Source organism: Aquarana catesbeiana, linkage group LG09 (genome assembly GCF_042186555.1).
Source record: "Aquarana catesbeiana isolate 2022-GZ linkage group LG09, ASM4218655v1, whole genome shotgun sequence".
NCBI classification, from domain to species: domain Eukaryota; kingdom Metazoa; phylum Chordata; class Amphibia; order Anura; family Ranidae; genus Aquarana; species Aquarana catesbeiana.
The window spans coordinates 75,577,808-75,600,599 of NC_133332.1; the positions used below are offsets into that span (position 1 = coordinate 75,577,808).

The 22,792-nt window shown below is 43.6% G+C and overlaps 1 protein-coding gene across 1 annotated transcript in view; it reads right to left on the reverse strand.

Annotated features, from left to right (window-relative positions):
• LOC141108917 (adenosine deaminase domain-containing protein 2-like) overlaps window positions 1-22,792 on the reverse strand; it is a 65,595-nt gene that overhangs the window by 23,636 nt on the left and 19,167 nt on the right. Inside the window, exons 3-5 of the mRNA XM_073600883.1 lie at window positions 9,609-9,693; window positions 1,933-2,055; window positions 132-279 (exon numbers count right to left, since the gene is read on the reverse strand). Coding sequence (XP_073456984.1) covers window positions 132-279; window positions 1,933-2,055; window positions 9,609-9,693 — 356 coding nt within the window. The remainder of the gene's footprint in view (window positions 1-131; window positions 280-1,932; window positions 2,056-9,608; window positions 9,694-22,792) is intronic.

The following is a 22,792-nucleotide window of genomic DNA, read 5'->3' on the forward strand; positions in this document are numbered from 1 at the left end:
GTTTATTTCACAGAAACAGTAGTAGTTTTTTGATATTACATTTGATATTTTAACAGTTTATGCATAAATTATGCTTAGCGATGTTCTTTGGAAAAAAAAAAAAAAAGAGTACAGAGTCTTTCATATCTCACCTTAACAGGGCTCTTCTTGCTGCAACCAATGCATGGCTATCATGAACCAGGAGACCCTGGTACTCCTGCCAACCCTGGTAGCTGGTCACTCCTGTCCCTAGAGCCACCACCTCATAAGTATCCTCATTTCCCTTCTCCCCAGGTACATCTGTAAATACAAAACATACATCAATTACTGATATGGGCACACAGCTGGTTCAGTCGCCAGCTCTCTGCAGGCTGAAGACCAAGAGCTGAGCGATCAACGGTGTTTATTCACTCAGTTCTTGGCCTTAGCTGCAGCTGGGATTGGTGCTGCAGCCATCTAGGGGAGTATGATTTTTTTTTCTAATCCCATACTTCTCTTTTAAAATAGTACTTTCGTTTGCCCTCAGCCTCCTTAAAATTCCTGTTGAAGAGGTTGGCTACATCCATTTTCCATGGTACAGCAAGTAGGAAAGTAGCCACCCTTTCCTGTTTGCTCCCAGGATGAACAAGGGACTATAGGATGTGTAGCGTGCATAGAGCAGTCCACACAACTTCAATTAACCTGCTCGTTCCAAACAATTAGAAGTGAGAGGAAAAGGAGAGGCTCAGGAGATCACATGGGATGTTACAAAGAGGCAGAAAACCACCGTAAGAAGTGATTTCATGAAAAATAGATTACTGAGCCACTAAATAGTGGATGTGCATGGATCATTTTTAGAGGATCAGGATATTGTTTAGTGTCATTTTAACACTAAATTTCCACATTAAAGTGTAACTTACACTGGACCCCCTTCCCACTGCACCCAGTCCTGCTAACCTGGAGTCCGGCGATTCCCCGCTCTGACAGCTCATATCGCCGCTGTACTGATCCGGGGGTTTGAAATCCCCACGGCTTTCTCTCCTCTTCACCTGCGGTGACAGGACGGGCTACGCGGGTTCTGATTGGTCGTCACAACGCATGTGATAGCGCCGACCAATTGGAAAGCTCTAAATGTACCTCCTGACAAGGTCATTTTGGAGATTAAGCTGCGGGGGATTTCTAAGCCCCGGATGGTGAGGTGGCGACCCAATATCTCCTAGCGGGTGATCGCCGTGCTCCAGGTCAGCAGGACTGGGGGTGGGGGTGTGTGTGAGGAAGGGGTCCTGTGAAAGTTCACCTTACAGATTTTTCTGTAAAGGTGAACTTACGCTTTAAAGTATAATTTCACCTTTGTAAACAAAAAAAATAAATAAATGCACACCGTTTTTGCAAATAAAAAAAATGTGCATTTATTATTTTTTTTACTAGGAGCCTGCAAACCATTGCACCCAAGATCAGCAGATCACGGGTGCAATGCAGGGCTCCTGCAGACTGTCTGTGTAAGCTGTCTGCTTGAACATCGTACATGTAGGCAATTACACACTGACAGGAAAAGACAATAAAATACCTAAGGAGCTCAACAGCACCCTGGTAATTCATTGAGAACTACAAGCTGACAGCCGCAAAGGCAGTTCCCTTCATTAACAGAACTCTGAAATGAATGACATCGCCGGATTGGCGGAGCCCTGCATTGCCGATTTTTTAAAATTGTAACAGTGAGTTTGGGAAGGAGATCCTCGGCTTGCTGTCTCTAGAGGCGACGGGTTGGGAAGAGGTTGCAGCAGTAGGAACAGGTTACGTGTTCCAGCCTAAAAATGGGTGGAACATGTAACATGTTCCCAAAGGTGAACTTATCCTTTAAAATTTTAATTATCACATAGGGTTTACATGATAAGAGCATCAACTGAAATAAAAAAATAAAGAGACAAATATATCTGGTCCTTCCCTCACACACAGCGCTGACTGACTACCCACCTTTCGCTAGGATGAAAGTTGCCAGGTTGGTCCTGTGTTTGTAATAGTCACTGTCACCCAAAAGACGGTGGAAGAAATCATAGCTCACAACTGCACATCTCTCATCGTGAGTTATAAAATTCTCTGCAAGAGGAAACAGGTTAAACAGTTGAACCGATCTCAAGCACCTCACACCTAAACACAGAACTAGACTATGGCTTTGACAAGTATGTGTAGGGGGAGGAAAGGGACTCGGTGAAAGACCCACTACAGCTTGATTTTAATTCTAGGTTTACAGTACCCAGGGATTATGGGAAAAATATAAGAATATGGCCATAATGGTTTATAAGTTGTATTTTCCAGCAGCACGGTCATGTGCTTTCTCTTAAGTGAAATCTGTGAAATGATGGCTTATGAAAGGCAGAGGTATTGGTTACTTGACTATGTACAGTAGGTGTACAGTTTATGCCATTTAGTGACCATGCACTGATGTATTCAGTACAGGTTTACTTCGGTAGCTGTAAGGCTGTGTATCTGGCACCATAAGGTGCCTGCTCTTAAAGCAGAGTTCCACCCAAAAATTGAACTTCCGGTTTTTGGAATCCTCGGAATTTGGCACCTTTCGGGGGGTTGGGGAGCAGATACCTGTATAATCCAGGTATTTTGCTCCCACTTCTGGGCATAGATAGCCAAGCCACCTGTGGGTGGTGTCTCCACTCGAGAGCCGAGGGACAGGTCGGCTTCGGGTGCTGACATCGCGGGCGTCCTGGACAGTTAAGTGTCCTTATCTTAAAAGTCAGCAGCTGCAGTATTTGTAGCTGCTGACTTTAAAAAAAAAAAATTTAGGCAGAACTCCGCGTTAATTCATCAACAATCCCCACAACCTAATCCATCAGAGACCCAAAAATTCCTGTGCAAATTTTGACATTTCACAGGGCTAAGGACTCCCCCCTGACTTCCTGTAACAAAGTTCAGGCCAGGCAACTGGTTTTCACTGCTGAACATTAGAAGAGTCACATGTACTATTTTAACCACTTGCCTACTGGGCACTTTCACCCTCTTCCTGCCCAGGCCAATTTTTCAGCTTTCGGCGTTGTCACACTTTGAATGACAAATGCACAGTCATGTAACACTATACCCAAATTAAATTTTTATCATTTTTTTTTCAAACAAATACAGTTTTCTTTTTGTGGTATTTAATCACCAATGGGGTTTCTATTTTTTTGCTAAACAAATGAAAAAATACCAAAAATGTTTAAAAAAAAAAAAAAAAAAAAAAAAAAAGTTTCATAGTTTGTTAAACAATTTTGCAAACAGGTAATTTTTCTCCTTCACTGATGTGCGCTGATAGGCTGCACTGATGGACACTGATAGGAATCACTGATTGGCAGCACTGGTGGGCACTGGTGGGACTGCACAGATAATCAAGAGACTGATAATCAGTGACCTGATTATCAATACCGATGTCCCTTTAGCTCAAATCAGCCTCTGTTTACATCGAGATCAGCTGTCATTGGAGACAGCTGATCACGTGGTAAAGATCCACTGTGATTGGCCCTTTAACCCGATCTGTGAACAGCTGAGTCTGAAGGTTTCAGTGATCACAGAGCTCGCCGCCCGCTTGATCAGGGAAGGATGTCAATAGACGCCCTCCCAGCAAAGTATGCCTACACTGTAACTGTCCTTCAGCTATAGCGTGGGCGTGAAGGGGTTAAACACCAGAATCTGGAGGCAGTTCGGATCAGTGCACAGCATCTAATTGGTTAGGAAAGCTGTATGGAGCTTGACTTCTTTTGATACCCTTTTAATAACAAATCAAATACGTTCAGGAGGTCATTAAAATCATTTTAAATACATATAAGTAATTAAAGGAAAAGTTTAACTTTTAGGAAATATGAATAAGTGCACATAGTTTTGCAGGAAAAAAAAAAGGTGTATTTATTATTTTTACCTACTGAAGCCTGCAAAGCATTGTATCCAATGCAAGGCCCCTGCACACTCTCCCTCCAGCTTTCAAGAAAGCTGCAGGAAGTATGAATGGAGGAGCACACTGATCAGTAGGCTTCCAGTCCATTGAGAAGTAAAAGCCACCTGTCGCAGTGGCAGAAAGGAAATTTCAGTTTAATCATTTACTGTGAATGAATAATGCGGCTGTGCAGGTGGAGCCCCGCTGATTTTGAAACATGAAAGCAGCTACCAGGGTGGGGAACCCCTGCCCACTCTCATAGTGGAAGGGAGTCAAGGGAAGGTGGGGGGGAACCTGATGCCACTCTGATGGCAACACCCTTGACCTTGTATTCTCCTACCTATGCACTCCATGCAACTTCTCAAACAATCCTTTTCCTCTCTCCGACCATCACCTTATTAGTTTCTCGCTCCCCCTGTCTTCCACCACCTTTCCCTCCAATCGCCTAACCATCACCCGTAGAAACTTTCGCAACTTCAACTCCTCTCTCCTCTATTCTGCTACTGACCACCTCTATGACAAAATCTCTCCCCTGTCCTGCCCCAACCAAGCCATGTCCATCTACAATAAATCCCTGTCCTCCACCCTGGACGAGCTCGCTCCCCTCACTACACGTAGAATCAGGCCTCGACCCCTACAACCCTGGCAAACAGATGACACTAAAATTCTCAAAAAACGTAGTCACGCTCTTGAGCGCCTGTGGCACAAGACTAAGTCTCTCAAAGACTTCAACCAATACAAATCTGCCTTCCAAAAATACTATTCTTTCCTCCACACTGCCAAGCAAACCTACTTTACAACTCTTATTAACACCTTCTCATCCAGATCGCTAATCACTTCAAAAACAAGATTGATACAATCCGTGATGAAATCTCCATTCTACAGGTATCTCCCCCAGCTAAGACCCCATGTCAACAAGTACAAATGACACTCCCCCTATTCAAATCTGCTACTACAGATGAAGTTGCTAAACTCCTTTCTATCGCCCACCTAACCACCTGTCCCCTGGACCCTATTCCCTCTCAAATGCTACGGTCGCCCTCTGACTCCATCCTACACTCTCTAACCCACATCTTCAATCTCTCCCTCACCTCTGGCATCTTCCCCAAAGATCTAAAACATACACTGGTCACTCCCATATTTAAAAAGCCATCCTTGGACCCTACCAATCTTAACAACCTACGCCCTATCTCCTTGCTCCCCTTTTCCTCTAAACTACTTGAGCATCTGGTTTACAACCAACTGAGTGACCACCTCATTAAAAACAACCTTCATGATCCCCTTCAATCTGGATTTCGCCCTCAACACTCCACAGAAACTGCTCTTTTAAAACTCACAAATGACCTACTAACTGCAAAAACCAACGGACACTATTCTGTACTTCTAATTCTGGATCTTTCAGCTGCCTTTGACACGGTTGACCACCCCCTCCTCCTCAAAAAACTTTACTCCCTCGGTCTCCGTGACTGTGCTCTTCAGTGGCTCTCATCCTACTGATCCCAACGCACCTTCAGTGTCACTTACAATTCTACTTCCTCTACTCCTCTTCCCTTCTCTGTCAGGGTGCCCCAAGGTTCTGTTCTTGGACCTCTTTTATTTTCAATCTACACCTCTTCCCTGGGTCAGCTGATCACGGCTTTCAATACCATTTCTATGCTGACGACACACAAATCTATCTCTCCACCCCTCAACTCACTCCATCAGTCCCCTCACGCATCATTAACTTACTAACCGACATATCTGTATGGATGTCACACCACTTCCTCAAACTCAACTTGTCCAAAACCGAGCTTATAATATTCCCTCCCCCACGTGCCTCTTCCCCTGACTTCTCTGTCAAGAGCAATGACAAAACCATCCACCCGTCCCCACGTGCTAGGTGTTATCCTGGATTCTGAACTCTCCTTTCAGCCCCACATCCAATCACTTTCCAAAGCTTGCCGCCTCAACCTCCGCAACATCTCTAAACTACGTCCCTTTCTAACCAATGAAACCACAAAGCTCCTGATTCACTCCCTGGTTATCTCTCGCCTTGACTACTGCAACTCACTCCTCATTGGCTTACCTTTAAATAGACTATCCCCCCTTCAGTCCATCATGAATGCTGCTGCCAGACTCATCCACCTTACAAGCCGCTCAGTCTCTGCCAATCCCTCCATTGGCTACCACTCACCCAATGAATTAAATTCAAAATACTAACAATAAGTTACAAAGCCATCCACAATTTAGCCCCCAGCTACATCACTAACCTAGTCTCAAAATACCAACCTAATCGCCATCTCCGTTCCTCCCAAGACCTTCTGCTCTCTAACTCCCTCATCACCTCCTCCCATATCCGCCTCCAGGACTTCTCCCGAGTCACGCCCATCCTCTGGAATTCCCTACCCCAATCCGTCAGACTGTCTCCAAATTTATCCACCTTTAGGCGATCCCTGAAAACTTTCCTCTTCAGAGAAGCCTATCCTGCTTCCATCTAACAACTGCACTATTTTCTCCATTAGCTCATCCCCCACAGCTATTACCCTTTTGTATAACTTGACCCTCCCTCCTAGGTTGTAAGCTCTAAAGAGCAGGGCCCTCTGATTCCTCCTGTATTGAATTGTATTGTACTTGTACTGTCTGCCCTAATGTTGTAAAGCGCTGCGTAAACTGTCGGCGCTATATAAATCCTGTATAATAATAACCTGTAACATGTTTTAATAGGTGAACTTAACCTTTAACCTCCTACAGAGCAAGAAGCAGTTATAGAAAGGGATGGGTAATCATATGAGCTAATCAGGCACCATTGCACAGCACTTCAAACAATGAGGATTTTCTGACAACAGAACGATGAACAGCTTGTTAATGATTCTCAAGGATAAGTTCAGCATTAGGAACATGTTACATGTTCCACCCGTTTTTAGGGTGGAATGTGTAACATGTTCCCGCTCCTGCAGTGGCTCTGTGATCCGAGCCCTGTGTGTGACAGCAGTAATGGAAGAAGCTCCCCTTACCAACCGTCACAATTTGGAAAGAGTGTGGACTTGCGGAGCTCCGCCCACACGGTCGTGTCATTCATTAACAGAGTTCTGCGAATGTATGAACTACAAGTACTGACATCCTTTGCAACCATCAGCATGTAGTTCTCAATGAACTACCACTGCGCTGTTGTAGTTCACTGGTTCTTCCTGCCAGTGTGAAACTGCCTGCCTGTACGATGTACGCGCAGACAGCTCACACCGACAGTCTGCAGGATACGTGCAAGACACCAGCGATCTGCTAATCGCTGGTGCAAAGCTTTTCAGGCTGCTAAAAAAAAAAAAAAAAAATGGTAAAGGGACATTTTTTTACCTGCAAAAAAAGTGCATTGATTTTTATTTTTTTAAGGGTGAACTTATCCTTTAATTATTTAACCAGCATTCTGAGGTCGAGTTAGTGACCAAGCGGTACTGCCCAGTTTTCTCTAGGGCTGATGAGATCACTGGTCTCACTGGGGGGGGTTACTAAAACTGGTGCAGCTATGCATGGTAGCCAGTCAGGTTCTAACTTCTGTTTAACCACTTAAGGACCAGGCCTATTTTTGACATTTGTTGTTTACAAGTTAAAATCAGTATTTTTTGCTAGAAAATTACTTAGTACCCCCAAACATTACATATATTCTTTAGCAGAGACCCTAGAGAATAAAATGGAGATCATTGCAAGACTTTATGTCACACAGTATTTGCGCAGCGGTCTCACAAACACAATTTTTTGGGGAAAAAATACACTTTTTTGAATAAAAAAATAAGAAAACAGTAAAGTTAGCCCAATTTTTTTGTATAATGTAAAAGATGATGTTACGCCGAGTAAATAGATAACGAACATGTCACGCTTTAAAATTGCACACGCTCGTTGATGGCAAAAAAACTACGATACTTAAAAATCTCCATAGGCGACGCTTTTTACATTTTTTTATAGGTTATCTGTCTAGAGTTACAGAGGAGGTCTAGTGCTAGAATTATCGCTCTCGCTCTAACAATCACAGCGATACCTTACATGTGTGGTTTGCACACGGTTTATATGTGTAGGCGCGACTTGTGTATGCTTTCGCTTCTGCGTGCAAGCTCGGATTGATTTTACATTTTATTTTTACACTGTCCCTTACATTTTTTTTTTCTTTAACACTTTTATTCCTTAGATCCCTTGTAATAGAAATAAGCAGGACAGGGCCTCTTTAATGCGATATCTGGGGTCAAAAAGACCTCAGATCTCACATTTACACTTAAAACTTTTTTTTTTCAGGTAAATGTAAAATAAAAGGGCCCTTTAAGGCCGTTGGGCAGAAGTGACATCTGATTTTGCTCCGGTCCTCCAAAGGCATAGAGTCCGGCCCACCGCTCCAAGGGATCGGATCGTTTCCCCTTTTTACCGACGGCTCCTCCCTTGCTGCCTAAAAAAGTGATCCCGGGGCAAATCAGCCGCTGGAACCACTTTTAATCGGACACCGGATCGACCACGGTTTAAAAAAATACCGGGGTTATAGCAGCTAGTTTCTGCCATAACCCTGGTATTTAAACGTCAAAATAATGACGTATATATATATATATATACAGTGGGCGGTCTGGAAGTGGTTTACCTGGGAGCTGGTTTCTAATAGAGCTGCATGATTCTGCCCAAAATGAGAATCATGATTTTTTTGCTTAGAATAAAGGTCACGATTCTTGCGGGGTAACATCTTTCACATTATACAAAATTTGATTGTAGCCGTATTAGTGCAATTAAAAAAAGTATCACGGACAGTACTCAACATTATACAAAAAAAATTGGCCTAACTTTACTGTTTTTTTTTTATTCAAAAAAATGTATTTTTTTTGCAAAAAAATTGCATTTGAAAGACTGCTGCGCAAATACAGTGTGATTCTCTAGGATCTCTGCTAAAAAAAATATATAAATGTTTGGGGGTTCTAAGTAATTTTCTAGCAAAAAAAATGATTTTAACTTGAAACCAGCAAATGTAAGAAAAAGGTTTAGTGTTTAAGTGGTTAAACTTCCCTCATTTACATACCGAAGTGTATTCCTTTGATCTAAAGGACAAATCATTACAATGGGGGTTATTTATTAAAGGCAAACCCACTTTGCACTACAAGTGCAAACTACAAGTGCAAAGTGCACTTGAAATTGCACTTGGAAGTGCAGTCGCTGTAAATCTAAGGGGTAGATCTGAAATGAGGGGAAGCTCTGCTAATTTTATCATCCAATCATTTGCAAGCTAAAATGCTGTTTTTTATTTTCCTTGCTTGTCACCCTCGGATTTACAGCGACTGCACATCCAAGTGCACTTTCAGTGCAATTTCAAGTGCACTTTGCAGTGCAAAGTGGATTTACCTTTCTTAAATAACCCCCAATGTTTATACTTAGTTCCCCAGCTGAAGAATGTTGTGATACTTGGCTGCTGTGGCTTCAGCAGAGCAGAGAATACTCTGCATAGAGAAAAAAAAAAAAAAATCAGGAAAATATTTTGTCAAGATCGCAAAGGGAGAAAAAATTGCGATAACGATTCTTAGCGATTAATCATGCAGCTCTAGTTTCTATGCAGAGTTGCATCAGATTTTGCACGCTCCAGTTTTAGTAACCCCTACTATGTCTCTTGCAGCATAGTCTTGATAACAAGACTGGCTGAAAAAAAATGCTAACGTTTTGGCATGTAAGAAAGGTTAACAATATAGTACGTATTTTAAAAGTGAACTTAGCAGTTTGTTAACAGGCAAATCACCTGCTTTCGTTTCAGCGTGATCCAGGTCTGCAGCCAGGGTGCTATGACTTGAGCACTGTGAGCTGGGTGGGAACTCCATAAGATACTGAAGAGATAAAACAGTATTTAAACAAAAGTCCACTTTTGATTAAAAAAAAAAAAAAAACACTATCATTTAACATATGCACTTGCTACTACACAAGCCATGTAATAAAGTTAAAGACATACTGAAGTCTCAGGCTGCATTCACACCTGATCGTTTTTTAGCTCGAAGCTTAAAGACGCTCAACAAGCAAAATCCCATTAATTTCACTGGTCCCTGTTCATGCTCAGATGTTAAACTGGGGCCATTGAAATGACTGGGATTGTTCTTCTATGAGCATCTATGAGCTTTACACTACAAAATGCCTAAGTGTTTAAATGCAGTCTTATGCCCCGTACACACGGTCGGATTTTCCAACGGAAAATGTGTGATAGGACCTTGTTGTCGGAAATTCCGTACATGTGTAGGCTCCATCACACATTTTCCATCGGATTTTCCGACACACAAAGTTTGAGAGCAGGCTATAAAATTTTCCGACAACAAAATCCGTTGTCGGAATTTCCGATCGTGTGTACACAAATCCGACGCACAAAGTGCTACGCATGCTCAGAATAAATAAAGAGATGAAAGCTATTGGCTACTGCCCAGTTTAGAGTCCCGACATACGTGTTTTACATCACCGCGTTCAGAACGATCGGATTTTCCGACAACTTTGTGTGACCGTGTGTATGCAAGACAAGTTTGAGCCAACATCCGTCGGAAAAAATCCTAGGATTTTGTTGTCGGAATGTCCGATCAATGTCCGACCGTGTGTATGGGGCATTACACCTTATTTTTTTTTGGTCCTGTACCCCTTTAAGGTTATACTGCCTACAGAAGGATTGGACATTGGCAAAGAACTGTAGCCCAGCCTAAAATAACCCCTCCTACTACCAGCATGCCCCAGTTTTGTAGCAAAGCAAAACATGATGAAAACAGAAGGGTGGGACCCGAGTTCCTCCTCCTTGGACAAAAGGATTTTATGAGGAGTACTAAAATTATTTTTTCTTTCTTGTCTGTTGAAGAACATAGGATGTCTTAAACCTTTAGGGCATCCAAAAGCAGTACAACTTCTTGGAAGCGTTGGCAAAACAGCAAATACTAACAGAACCAATGAACAGAAATCAAAGAGCAGCCTGAAGGATGTTACGTGAAGCTGGCATCAAATGAGCCTGAAATGTCCAACTGGTAGAACGTAGAGAACATATGTACAGAAGACCATGTAGCAGCCTCACAGATCTGGGAAACAGAGGCCTGATGCCAGGAAGCACTCACAGACCTAGTAGAGTGCTCCATAGCAGGAAATGGGGGAACCCAATTCCTGAGACCATAAGCATGAATAATGGTCTGAGATGGTGGAATGGGAAGCTCGGGCTTCAGTCTTCAGCAGTGGCTGAGAGGTAGACTTGCACATCCCACATTTCTAGACAACAGATGGAAATTTCCTTTCAATGAACCAGAGCCATACAAAAGAGAAGGGAGAACAATGTCCTTGTGGAGGTGAAAGTTAGAAACTACTTTAGGCAAGATTGAAATGCTAGGCCTGAACAGGACATTGTTCTTCTGCAAGACCAAAAAGAGTTTTTTGCAAGATAAGGCCACCACCCCAGACACAAGGTAAGCCACTTTGTGGGTATGAGTAAATTGAGGAATGTCTCTAATGGATTAAAACTGTGGTTCCTGAAGCAGAACTAGATTCATGTCCCACAGGGTCACTGGGAAACGGATAGCGGAAGCTACATGGGAGACCCCAGTACAAAGATCTTAAAGTAGAAGTTTAGTATGTCCCTTCTGCATTTAAAAATTCTGCCTGTTCATAAATATGTATTTACTGAGCAAAGTTCCAATTTAAAGTAGATATAAACCCGATTCATTAAATTTGAGCAGGGCACATCTATCCGCAGTGTTTTGTTATCTCTCAGCAAAGCAAAATGTCATGTAGCTGTCTCCTGCCTGTTCTGTTATCAGCCTGAAAACCTCTGACAATTTCTCTGTCAACTGTGATAAAAGCAGCAGGAGTTTTGTGTTGGGGAGGATGCTATAAATAGATTAGCAGCCTGCTGAAGGATTCAACAAACAGATCTGAATGTCTCTACCTATGAGGAGAGGGGGTGTGTGCTTTTCCTCCAATCAGTTGTCTTGGCTGTATGCCCAGACTTCACTGCAGTTCTGAACAGTAAGAGACAATCTCCTAACAGAATGTGAACTTCTGAACTGTATACAGAGATGAAGACAGCAGATATACATGTAAAACATATGCAGGGAGATTTGTTTCATCTCTGTGTATCATCTGAGGCTGTTGGCTTCACTGTGTATTTGTGAGAGTTTACATCCACTTTAACCACTTCCCGCCTGCCATATAGCAAAATGACAGCCGGAAAGTGGTTCTGTTATCCTGACTGGGAGTCATATGATGTCCAGTAGGATAAGCTGCGGGGCGCACAGCGTGGTGTGTCATTCTGACACACCGCATCTCCGATCGAGGTAAAGAGCCTCTGATATAGGCTCTTTACCATGTGATCAGCTGTGTCCAATCACAGCTGATTACAGTGTAAACAGGAAAAGCCGTGTATCGGCTTTTCCTCCACTCGCGCTGACAGGCGCGAATACAGGTTAGCTCATCGGCTGCTCTCCTGACGGGGGGGTCTGCGCTGATTGATTACCAGTGCAGCCCCCCCCCGATTAGGGCCCACAAGGGATGCCCACCCATGACTACTAGTGATGCCCAACTGTGCCCACCAGGGATGCCAATTAGTGCCCATTAGGGATGGCACTCTATGCCCATCAGCGATGCCTGCCAGTGCCTCCTGATCAGTGCTGCCGATAAGTGCCCTCCAGTGCCACCTGTGAGTGCCCATAAGTGCTGTTTATAAGTGCCTCATCATCAGTGCCACCTCATTAGTGCCAATCAGTACTGCCTCATCAGTGCCCATCAGTGAAGGAGAAAACATACTTATTTACAAAGATTTTCTAACAAAAAAAAACTTTTTTTTTGTAGCGCAAAAAAAAAAACAAAAACACAGTAGTGATCAAATACCACCAAAAGAAAGCTCTATTTGTGTTAAAAAAATTATAAAATTTGGGTACAGCGTCACATGACCACGCAATTGTTATTCAAAATGTGATAGCACTGAAAGCTGAATATTGTTCTGGGCAGGAAGGTGTATAAGGGCCCTGTATTGAAGTGGTTAAGGCAAGTCAGATCTACAGTGGGAGCCGGCCACTTCTTAAAAAAAAAAACTGCACAAAACAGATACAAAACCAGCAAGTTCTTAGGAGGAGCACCCACGGGGTTCTGTGTTTTGTGACTGGAGGAGGCATATCCTGTCATTTATCTGCCCCTCATCCAGAGAACTATGAAAATAGAGATTGTGAGTACAGTGCCTGTCTGACTGCAAATCTATTTCTGTGATTTCAGTCGGGCTTTAAGGTTTATAAAAATGTTCTTATACTTACAATTACAGTATACTTACCTACAACAGTAGGTAAAAAAGGGATTTATTACTCACTTTAGGATAATGGGCGGACCCACATAAAAAAAAAAAAAAAAACAAAAAACAAAAAAAACTCTGGTGTGTAGGACAGATACAGTTTAACTCTACTTCTATTTCCCCTTGCATGCAGCTTTGTCAGGCTACTTGACTCTCATTTCTGCAACTTATGGAGCAAATGGCTTTATGATCCAATGCTCATTCAATGCTCACCTTGTACTGATAAGCAACAGGAAGAGCTGTATGGAAGTTGTCACAGATCTGCAGTTTTGCTGCAGATCTGTATACTCTATTCTTAAAGGTCAGCAGAAATACTGGTATATGTAGTTCCATAGCTTTAACTTGCAAGGTTCTGCTGTTACCAGTTATCCCACAAGACTTGTGTCCAAGACTGGTTAACCACCTATTGTTAATTCAATAAGCCACACACCCAGTCCAACCAGACCATCCCCCCTTCTATGCAACAGCTAGTGTTTCTAGTGGCGAGTCCCCCAGTGTTCCAAGAAGTTTCCTAGAATCCCCTAGTGGAGAAAATTTCTATTGTACCTTCAATGCTTCCTCATGTCCCTGGTAAGGATGACCTCAGGAGTGTTCGCAAGCAGAGCCCGCCGGGAAGCACTAATCGCAAGCTGTGAGACATTTCCTGATCTCTGCAGCCGCACAACGGGACAATGTCTCACTGCTTGTGATTAGCGCTGTGCAGTGCCGACTTCCTGGTGGGCTCTGCACGTGCTGTTTGCGAACACGCCTGAGCTCATCCTTAGTCCCTGGCTTCTTGGGAAGATTTTTAATGTACCGCTATTACTTATTCCTGTCCCTGGAATATTCCCAAGACTCAATGGGGTTGATTTACTAAAGACAAAATAGACTTTGATTAGCAGTTGCTCCAAAGCTTAGTAAATTAGCAGAAGCTCTGCTGACTTCCATCACCCAATCATGTGCAAGCAAAAATGCTGTCCCCCCCCCCCCCCCCCCCTGAACGTGATTGGGTATTCCTTGCAAAGTGATTTACTAAGCTATGGAGCAGCTGCACTTGTAGAGTGCTCAGTCTATTTGCCTTTAGTAAATCGTCCCCTATGTGTCCCTGGCTTCAAGAAACTATTCATTGTAACCTCAAGACTCCTTGTGTCCTTGACTTCCTGAGGAGATTTCAATTGACCCTATACTCTTAGTGACCCCAAAAGTCCTTATGATCCTGGGGCTGGATCCTTCATCTCTGTGTATCATCTGAAGCTGTTCACTTCACTGGGTATATGTGAGAATTTACATCCACCTTAACCACTTCCTGCCCGCCACATAGCAAAATGACCGCCAGAAAGTGGTTCTGTTATTCTGACTGGGCATCATATGATGTCAAGCAGGACAAACCGCGCGGGGGGGCGGAGTGGTGTGTCTCAATCTGACACACCACATCTCCAATCGAGGTAAAGAGCCTCTGACATAGGCTCTTTACCTTGTGATCAGCTGTGTCCAATCACAGCTGATTACAGTGTAAACTGGAAAAGCCGTGTATGAATAGGATTATGAGTTCCCATCAGTGCTGCTTGTCAGTGCTGCATATAAGTGCCTCATCATCCGATCCTTCTTTTTCCTAGTGTCTGTTTGCAAGTATCTCCCAGTGCCTTTCAGTGTGATACAAAAAAAAGACGCCACTTGCACCCATCTATAGCTGGCTATCAGTAAGAAGCATTGGAAGGCTAACAACAGGTATAAACAAGGCCAGGGATAAATCCAAGGAAAAAAACAAGCTTAACTTACCGACCAGGTTGTCTGCGGGCTGGTTGGTAATTTAAGCTTGGTTTTTGCCTTGGATTTATCCTTGGCCTTGTTTATACCTTTCAGTGTGATCTCTGTACCCCCAGAGTCTTCCAGCCTGTTACCAGTGATGCTCAGTGTTTTCCTGCTTTCAGCATATATCCTTGCACCTGTTGTGTCCTTTGAGCATTCTAGTGTTCATGTGCCTGTTTTCCTTGTGTACCTTTGCCAGCTTTCAGCCTTCCAGTCCCTGTGCGATCTCCTGTCTGCTCTTCATTAGCATCACCTATCTGCAGTTTGTTTCAGTGTCTCCAAGTGTATTTCTAGCCTTTTTGCTGCTTTGTGTCCCAAGCACCTTTTACCTGCTCCTAGAGATTACTCCTGGTCTCTTTGCACTTACTCCATGTTGGCTGTGTGTCGTGACCACAGTGTGTTTAGTGGTGTAGCGTGCTTAGCACTGTCCAGCATTACAAGCCTCCTCAGATGACTATCCAGAGCACTGCTCATTACAGGCTTCCTCAGACCGCCCAGAGCACTGTGTAGCATTACAGGCCTCCTCAGAATCCCATCCAGAGCACTTTGCATTACAGACTTCCTGAGAGTCCTGACTCACGACTGTCTAGAGCAGGGGTCTCCAAACTTTTCAAAGGGCCAGTTTATTGGATTTCAGACTTGAGACTTGAGGAGGGCAGGGGCAGAAAATGTCACGGGCCCGGAATGAGTGAGAATAAATATGGCCTTAGGGTTGGTGGTCAATAGTAGTAGTGTCCCTAATTGTAAGAGGAATAGTATCTCATCTCATCATTGGTATTGTGGAACAAATAGTGCCCCATTGTTGGTGTCAGTGGGAGGAATAATGCCCCGAGGGCGGGATAAAGGCTCGCAAAGGGCCACTTCTGGCCCTCGGGCTGCAGTTTGGAGACCCCTGGTCTAGAGCACTGTGCATTACAGTCTTCATCAGCAGCCCAGCGTACTGTGTAGCATTACAGGCCTCCTCAGACTCCCACCCAGACTGTGCATTACAGGCCTCCCGTGTCCTGACCATGCAGAGGACAAAAGCACTGTGCAATAGAAGCATTCTCAGACCACCGTCTAGAGCACTGTGTAGCATTACAGGCCTCTTCAGACCACCCAGAGCACTGTGTAGCATTACAGGCCTCCTCAGACCACCCAGAGCACTGTGTAGGATTACAGGCCTCCTGACCACTGTCCAGAGTACTGTGTATTACAGGCCTCCTCCAACCATCTTCCACAGCACTGTGTGCATTACAGGCCTTCTCAGACCACTGTCCAGAGCACTGTGCCTCCTCCAACCATCTTCCACAGCACTGTGTGCATTACAGGCCTCCTCAGACCACTGTCCAGAGCACTGTGCCTCCTCCAACCATCTTCCACAGCACTGTGTGCATTACAGGCCTCCTCAGACCACTGTCCAGAGCACTGTGCATTACAGGCCTCCTCCAACCATCTTCCACAGCACTGTGTGCATTACAGGCCTCCTCAGACCACTGTCCAGAGCACTGTGCCTCCTCCAACCATCTTCCACAGCACTGTGTGCATTACAGGCCTCCTCAGACCGCTGTCCAGAGCACTGTGCATTACAGGCCTCCTCCAACCATCTTCCACAGCACTGTGTGCATTACAGGCCTCCTCAGACCGCTGTCCAGAGCACTGTGCATTACAGGCCTCCTCCAACCATCTTCCACAGCACTGTGTGCATTACAGGCCTCCTCAGACCACTGTCCAGAGCACTGTGCATTACAGGCCTCCTGAGACCAGCGTCCAGAGTTTGTGTAGTTTGTTAAAAACTTTCAAGAGGAAGTAAACTCTACTACTGAATTCTACCTATAGGTAAGACTATAATAAAGCTTACCTATAGGTAGTGTAAATATCTCCTAAACATGCACCGTTTATGAGATATTTACTGTACATGCAGCCAGTGAAATCACTGGCGCATGCACTCTGAGCCTTCAGAGCCTTGCGCCGTGACCGGGAGTGATGTAATCGTGGCTCCGGCCATTCACAGCGCCGGAGCCAGCGAACCCAGAAGAAACTCCAGGAAAGAGGTCAGCCGTCTCAGCAATGTGCGGGCACCGCTGGAGGGCTTCATTCTAAGGTAAGTATTTCAAAATGAGCTAGTATGCAATGCATGCTAGCTCATTATGCCTTTGGCCTATAGGTTTTTTGTTTTTTTTCCCCAAGAGTTTACAACCTCTAATACCATAAATAACAACATGCAGGAAAATTCACAGCTAAGAATAAGCACCTGCTTTGATGGTGTGAAATGTGTTAGTGGTTTTTATCCTTGCTGTATGGATTTATATTAATAAAGAAATTTTTCATTGGTGTGCGGCCATCCGGACTTTTGTTCTGTTTTTTCTTGCATATGGTTGCATATTGAGCCGCACCCACACCTGAAGAGGGAGGAGATCGTTGGAATCAGACACCTGGAGCGGGTCTTTCATTTTTGCTATAAATACTGTAACATATTACATTTTTTTTATGGCAGGAGTATATAATGGGTTTAAAAAATTCTAGAGAATTGCTTAAAGTGGTTATAAACCCACTTTGAAAAAAAAAAAAAAAACTACAAGACAAAGGCATAATGAGCTAGTATGCATAGCATACTAGCTCATTATGTAATACTCACCTGAGATTGAAGCCCTTGCTGCGATGCTCGTACACAGCACCGGCTGGCGACAATACTCCCAGGGGTTACTTCTGGGTATCGCGGCTCCGGCGCTGTGATTGGCTGGAGCAGCGATGACGTCGCTCCCGCGCATGCGTGCGGTAGCAGCACACTCACTGAAGCAACAGCACATCTGAGCCATTGCTTCAGTTTGTGTCAGTGCACATGTGCCGATGACGTCGGCACATGCAAATACAGGTGATATCTCCTAAACCGTGCAGGTTTAGGAGATATCCTGGAAAGCTACAGGTAAGCCTTATTATAGGCTTAACTGTAGCACAAAGTGGTCTGTAAAGGTTTACAACCACTTTAAATAATGCATTACAATTGAACTAAACCCATTAGATTTTACTGCAGGTTTTAGTCTACTAAAACAATTAGAGATGATTAAAATACGACTAAAATGGCATTTTAGTAAAAAAGACTATGACTAACACTGAATTTGAAATTTGATGCCAAAATCAACACTGGAGAGGAGCCTTCAGTCGAGTGGTTTGCATCTATACAGGGGTTTTGAAGGTGAATTCTCACTGCTGAGTGATGAGCTTGGAATCATTCTTGTAGGATACGAGTGCATTATGTGTCTTTTTATCTTTGCTTAATAAAGAAGTTTTTTGCACTACTAGACCATGCACTTCCCTGGTCTTTTTTTTTTTTTATTAGATTGTCCAAAGACCTTGTTTTGGTAATTCAAATGATGGCTGCAAAGACCGGTTTTGTTGGCGGAAAGTCCGATCGTGTATACGGGCATAAGTCTAGTATTCTATGTTTTCCTGGATCCTTGACTCTCGGTTTCCCTGTATTGGGTCAATTGTATCTTGCATGCGTGCGTTCTCATAGCAGGCTGCACGGAGGGTCCATTTGTGACAGAAGTTGAGATAAATTCTTGTAAATTCAGGATGGATCTTTGCGATACATCAGCAGTTCTGGACACAAACACCTCAGGATCTTATGGATATATGTTGTCATGAGGGAAACATCATGCCAGTCAAAGGATGTACAGAAGTCAACGTGGCAAAATGCTGCCACACACTAAAATTCCAGCAGCCTGCATTTTTGTAATTCACTACACCAAAGCAGAGCGAAATATGATTTGTCCTTTTATATCAAATCAGGTCTTGTTGCAGATTTCCTGCAATGATTCACTGCACTGTTATTAGGAACTGCGTAGATGTGAATATAAGTACCCACTGCCAACCCTCAACCACCTTCTCAAAACCACATACACAAAACCAACCTCAGCTTTGCGCTGGTCTCTGATGTTGTGGCCTACTCTGGGTCATGCGACTTTTCTTTCTCATGCGAGATGGTTATTTGTAATGACATTGATCACCCAGTCCATTTGTAGGACTGAAGGGAGATGGGTTATCCAATGTGCGGTATGGGAGGTCCCGGGACATGTGCAATTCTACACACAGCCCCCAGGCAAAATGAAAGCACTCCAGACTCCATATGATCTAGGCAAAAGTCAAGTTCATCAAAAGTCCAACTAAAAGGCTGAGCAGCCCTCCTGTTTAATGTACACCCCTTAAAGTGGAACTACGCTTCATCTGAGCGATATAAACCAAACAATGCTAAATGCGCATTAAAAAAAAAAGTGTCAAAATTGCGCATAAAAATGCACAAAAAAATCCCCGGAAAGGCACTCAAAGACTCTACACTAGGGTTGCCACATCATCCCTATAATCCAGGACACATATTAATTACACAGGTTCTGAGGCTCATTAAATGCAGATAAGGCACCAAGTGAGTTTAATTACCACCTTAATCAGCCACAGAACCTGTGTAATTAATGTGTGTCCTGGATTAAAGGGATGATGTGGCAACCCCACTCTACGCTCAGTTGTGAATGCAGCTATAGGGAGGGTGGCTAAATTCAGCTTACACAACCCCACAATAAAAGAATGTCCTTTGCAACATTGTGTATGATTGGGATGTCTGTTTACCCTAGGTTCACACCTATGTGTTTTTGCACGCCGCGTTTGCGCAAAAAAAAAAAAAAAAGTGCATGCATTTTTTCAAAAATGCGGCCGTAGGGAAATCGCATGGTCTTTTGGTTCAGTTCCACACTGCGTTTTTACACGTGTGGGGGTGCCATTTAGATTTAATGGCCGACTCGTGAGTTTCCGCAGAGCACTGAGGGTGGTTCCGGGTATCACCACTGCGATTCCCTCACACAGAGGTGTAAACCTAGCCATCAGCTGGATCTTTTAGTGTCATTTTAACCCTTATTCACCAGTCCAATTATGAATAAATCCTAAAAAAATGTGTGCTTACTCTGTCAACGTCGGAGCCTAACAATTCCTCATCAAAAACTTCCATGACAGGGCAGGATTAATCACTGAGACACTCCCAGAAATGACCTATTCAGAAGGCACTTAAGTGGAGGATTCCTTACAAGGAAGCGGTGGTGCAGATTACTGTATCTAGAACAAAAAACAACATTTTAATATATTTCAGCTTACCAGTCTTTAGATGAGATGGCTGCATGTTCCCTATTTAGGCCTTTTTCCCCCCATGGAGATCCTGCCAGTAACACACTAAAGCCAGCCATACATAGATGGAAATATAGCTGGTTCAGTAGGGATCATTCGAGTTCTGCACAACCAGCCTGTTGGAACATTTCTGTACAATCAGAGCTGCAGGCTACACCTGGCAGCACTGATCAGTGTATTCTACGGAAGTGATTCTCCCATCCTCATCCGGTGTGCGAATGGTGAAATTGAGTCTTTATTTAACCACCCCAATACTGGGCACTTTTGCCCCCTTCCTTCCCAGACCAATTTTCAGCTTTCAGCGCTCTCGCACTTTTAATGACAATTACTCAGTCATGTTACGCTGTACCCAAATGAAATTTTTATCATTTTGTTCGCACAAATAAAGCTTTCTTTTGGTGGTATTTATTCATGACTCCATTTTTTTTCTTTTTTTTTTTGCGATATAAGCACAAAAATAGCGGAAATTTGGAAAAAAAACAATATTTTCTTCTTTCTGTTTTAAAAGAAATCCAATAAAATCGAATTTTGTCATAAATTTAAGCCAAAATGTATTCTGCTACATGTTTTTAATAAAAAAATCCTGTTAAGTGTATAATAATTGGTTTGTGTGATCATGTATAGATGTACGCAAATGATCATGTACAGATGTGCGCAGGTTACCATTGGGACATGTGATTTTAGTGAGACATATGTGGGGGACAGCTTTTTTTTTATTATTTGAGGACATGTGTTTTGGGGATATGTGTTTTGGGGACATGTGTGTTTTACATTATGTGGGGACATGTGTGTGTTTTACATTGTATGGGGACATGTGTGTTGACACTAGGTTGGTGATCAGTGAGTAAAAAGCTGTAAAAAACAGCTCATACTCACTGATCATCAGCCGGCTGCAGCGATCCCCTCTACTCAGCGACAACTTCCGTGTGAGGAGAGGAGAGCTGATCGCCTAGCAACCGGCTGTGTTTACATCACATGACGGCTGTGATTGGACACGGCCGTCATGTGATCAGGAGGGCCAATCACAGAGCCCTCCTGCCGATCCGAGATGCGCCGTGTCCGGGTGACACGAGCGCATTGGGATTGCGCCGCTGCGCGGGCACGCGCGCGATCCCGCTCCTTCTGAGGGACGTTCCTGAACATCCACTCAGAAGGAAAGAGCGCCCACCCGGCCGTTTATGTACATTGGCCGGGTGGGAAGTAGTTAAAAAAAGAAAAAAAAAAAAGACCAATAAATGGGCTGCCCTAAGCCTCGTACACACAGGCCGAACATTGGCTGAAATTAGCCGTTACAATAGAAACCGGCTGATTTGTGGCCCGTAGCTGCCTGACAAAAGCCAATCTCACAATCGACTTCTGTAAAACAAGCATGGTTAAAAGCTAGCATCCGATTAGCATCTATGGCTGCAAGCGCTGACCAGGGTGTTCTGATGGGGGCTAAGTGGTCCCCCTATCAGAACACAATAGTGCAGTGTGGGAGATCGCCGTATCAACATTGTCTGTTTTAGTTCCGCGATCTGTCCGTTTTTCCTTTCATTCAGCCTGCTAGGTTGAATAAAAAAATAAAACTGAAGCCGGCTACAGACGGTTCAAATCTTGGCCAGTTCCATAAGAACCGGCCGAGATACAAACCATGTATGGGCAGGCTGAATAGGAGATCAACTTGGGTACAAAACAGCCTGTTGGATATTACATGCGATTATTGCTGCCAGGAAAACGCAATGGTTTTACGGTAGGGATTCCCCCCATCAACACAGTGATGGGGGAATTGAGCAATTTTCTTTCCTGTAACCTGTGGTTGCAGGAAAGAATAAACACCCTGTCTTTTGGCCGGCTTTATAGTGTGTACCAGAGTGACAGTGTTTACTCATCATACTTGAAAAAGATCAACAGTTTTTTTTTTCTGGTACTTATCAAACAGATACCATGTTTCCCCGAAAATAAGCCGGGTCTTATATTAAATTGGGCAACAAAAGACACAGTAGGGCTTATTTTCGGGGTAGGTCTTACCATGCAATGTGCTGTCTTGGCTCCCCCTCTCTCTCCCTACCTAACAGGAATCCCCAGTGTGAACTGAATTAAAATGCTTGTAAAACCGTATAATCCACTCTATTACAGTAATATATAATGTACAATGTGTGTGTTTCTGTAATATAATTGTGCCAAATACCTTTGTTATATTGCCGCTCTGCTCCTCTGTGACCTGCCGGAGCTCTCTTCCCCGCATTTATATTACAGAAACACACACATTGTATATTATATACTACTGTAATAGAGTGGATTATAGGATTTTACAAGCATTTTAAACTAAGGCTTATTTTCGGGGTAGGCATTATATTGCAGCCCTCCTGAAAAATAATGCTAGGTCTTATTTTCACGGTAGGGCTTATTTTCGGGAAACACGGTATAACAAAAACACTTTCAATGGTATATTTACAGCAGAGCTCCAAGCACAAAGATTATTGTAAATTTTTATGTGTAAACAAAGGTTACCTGTCCAAACCTGTAATATGTTGCCGGGTAGCTTAACCATTTCAATACCAGACAATTTCACCCCCTTCTTACCCAGGCCAAGTAGCAGCTTTCAGCCCGGTCACATTTTGATTCACAATTACTCAGTCATATAACACTGTACCCATATGGAATTTTTATTTTTGAGAAAGATAAAGCTTTTTTTTGATGGTATTTAACCC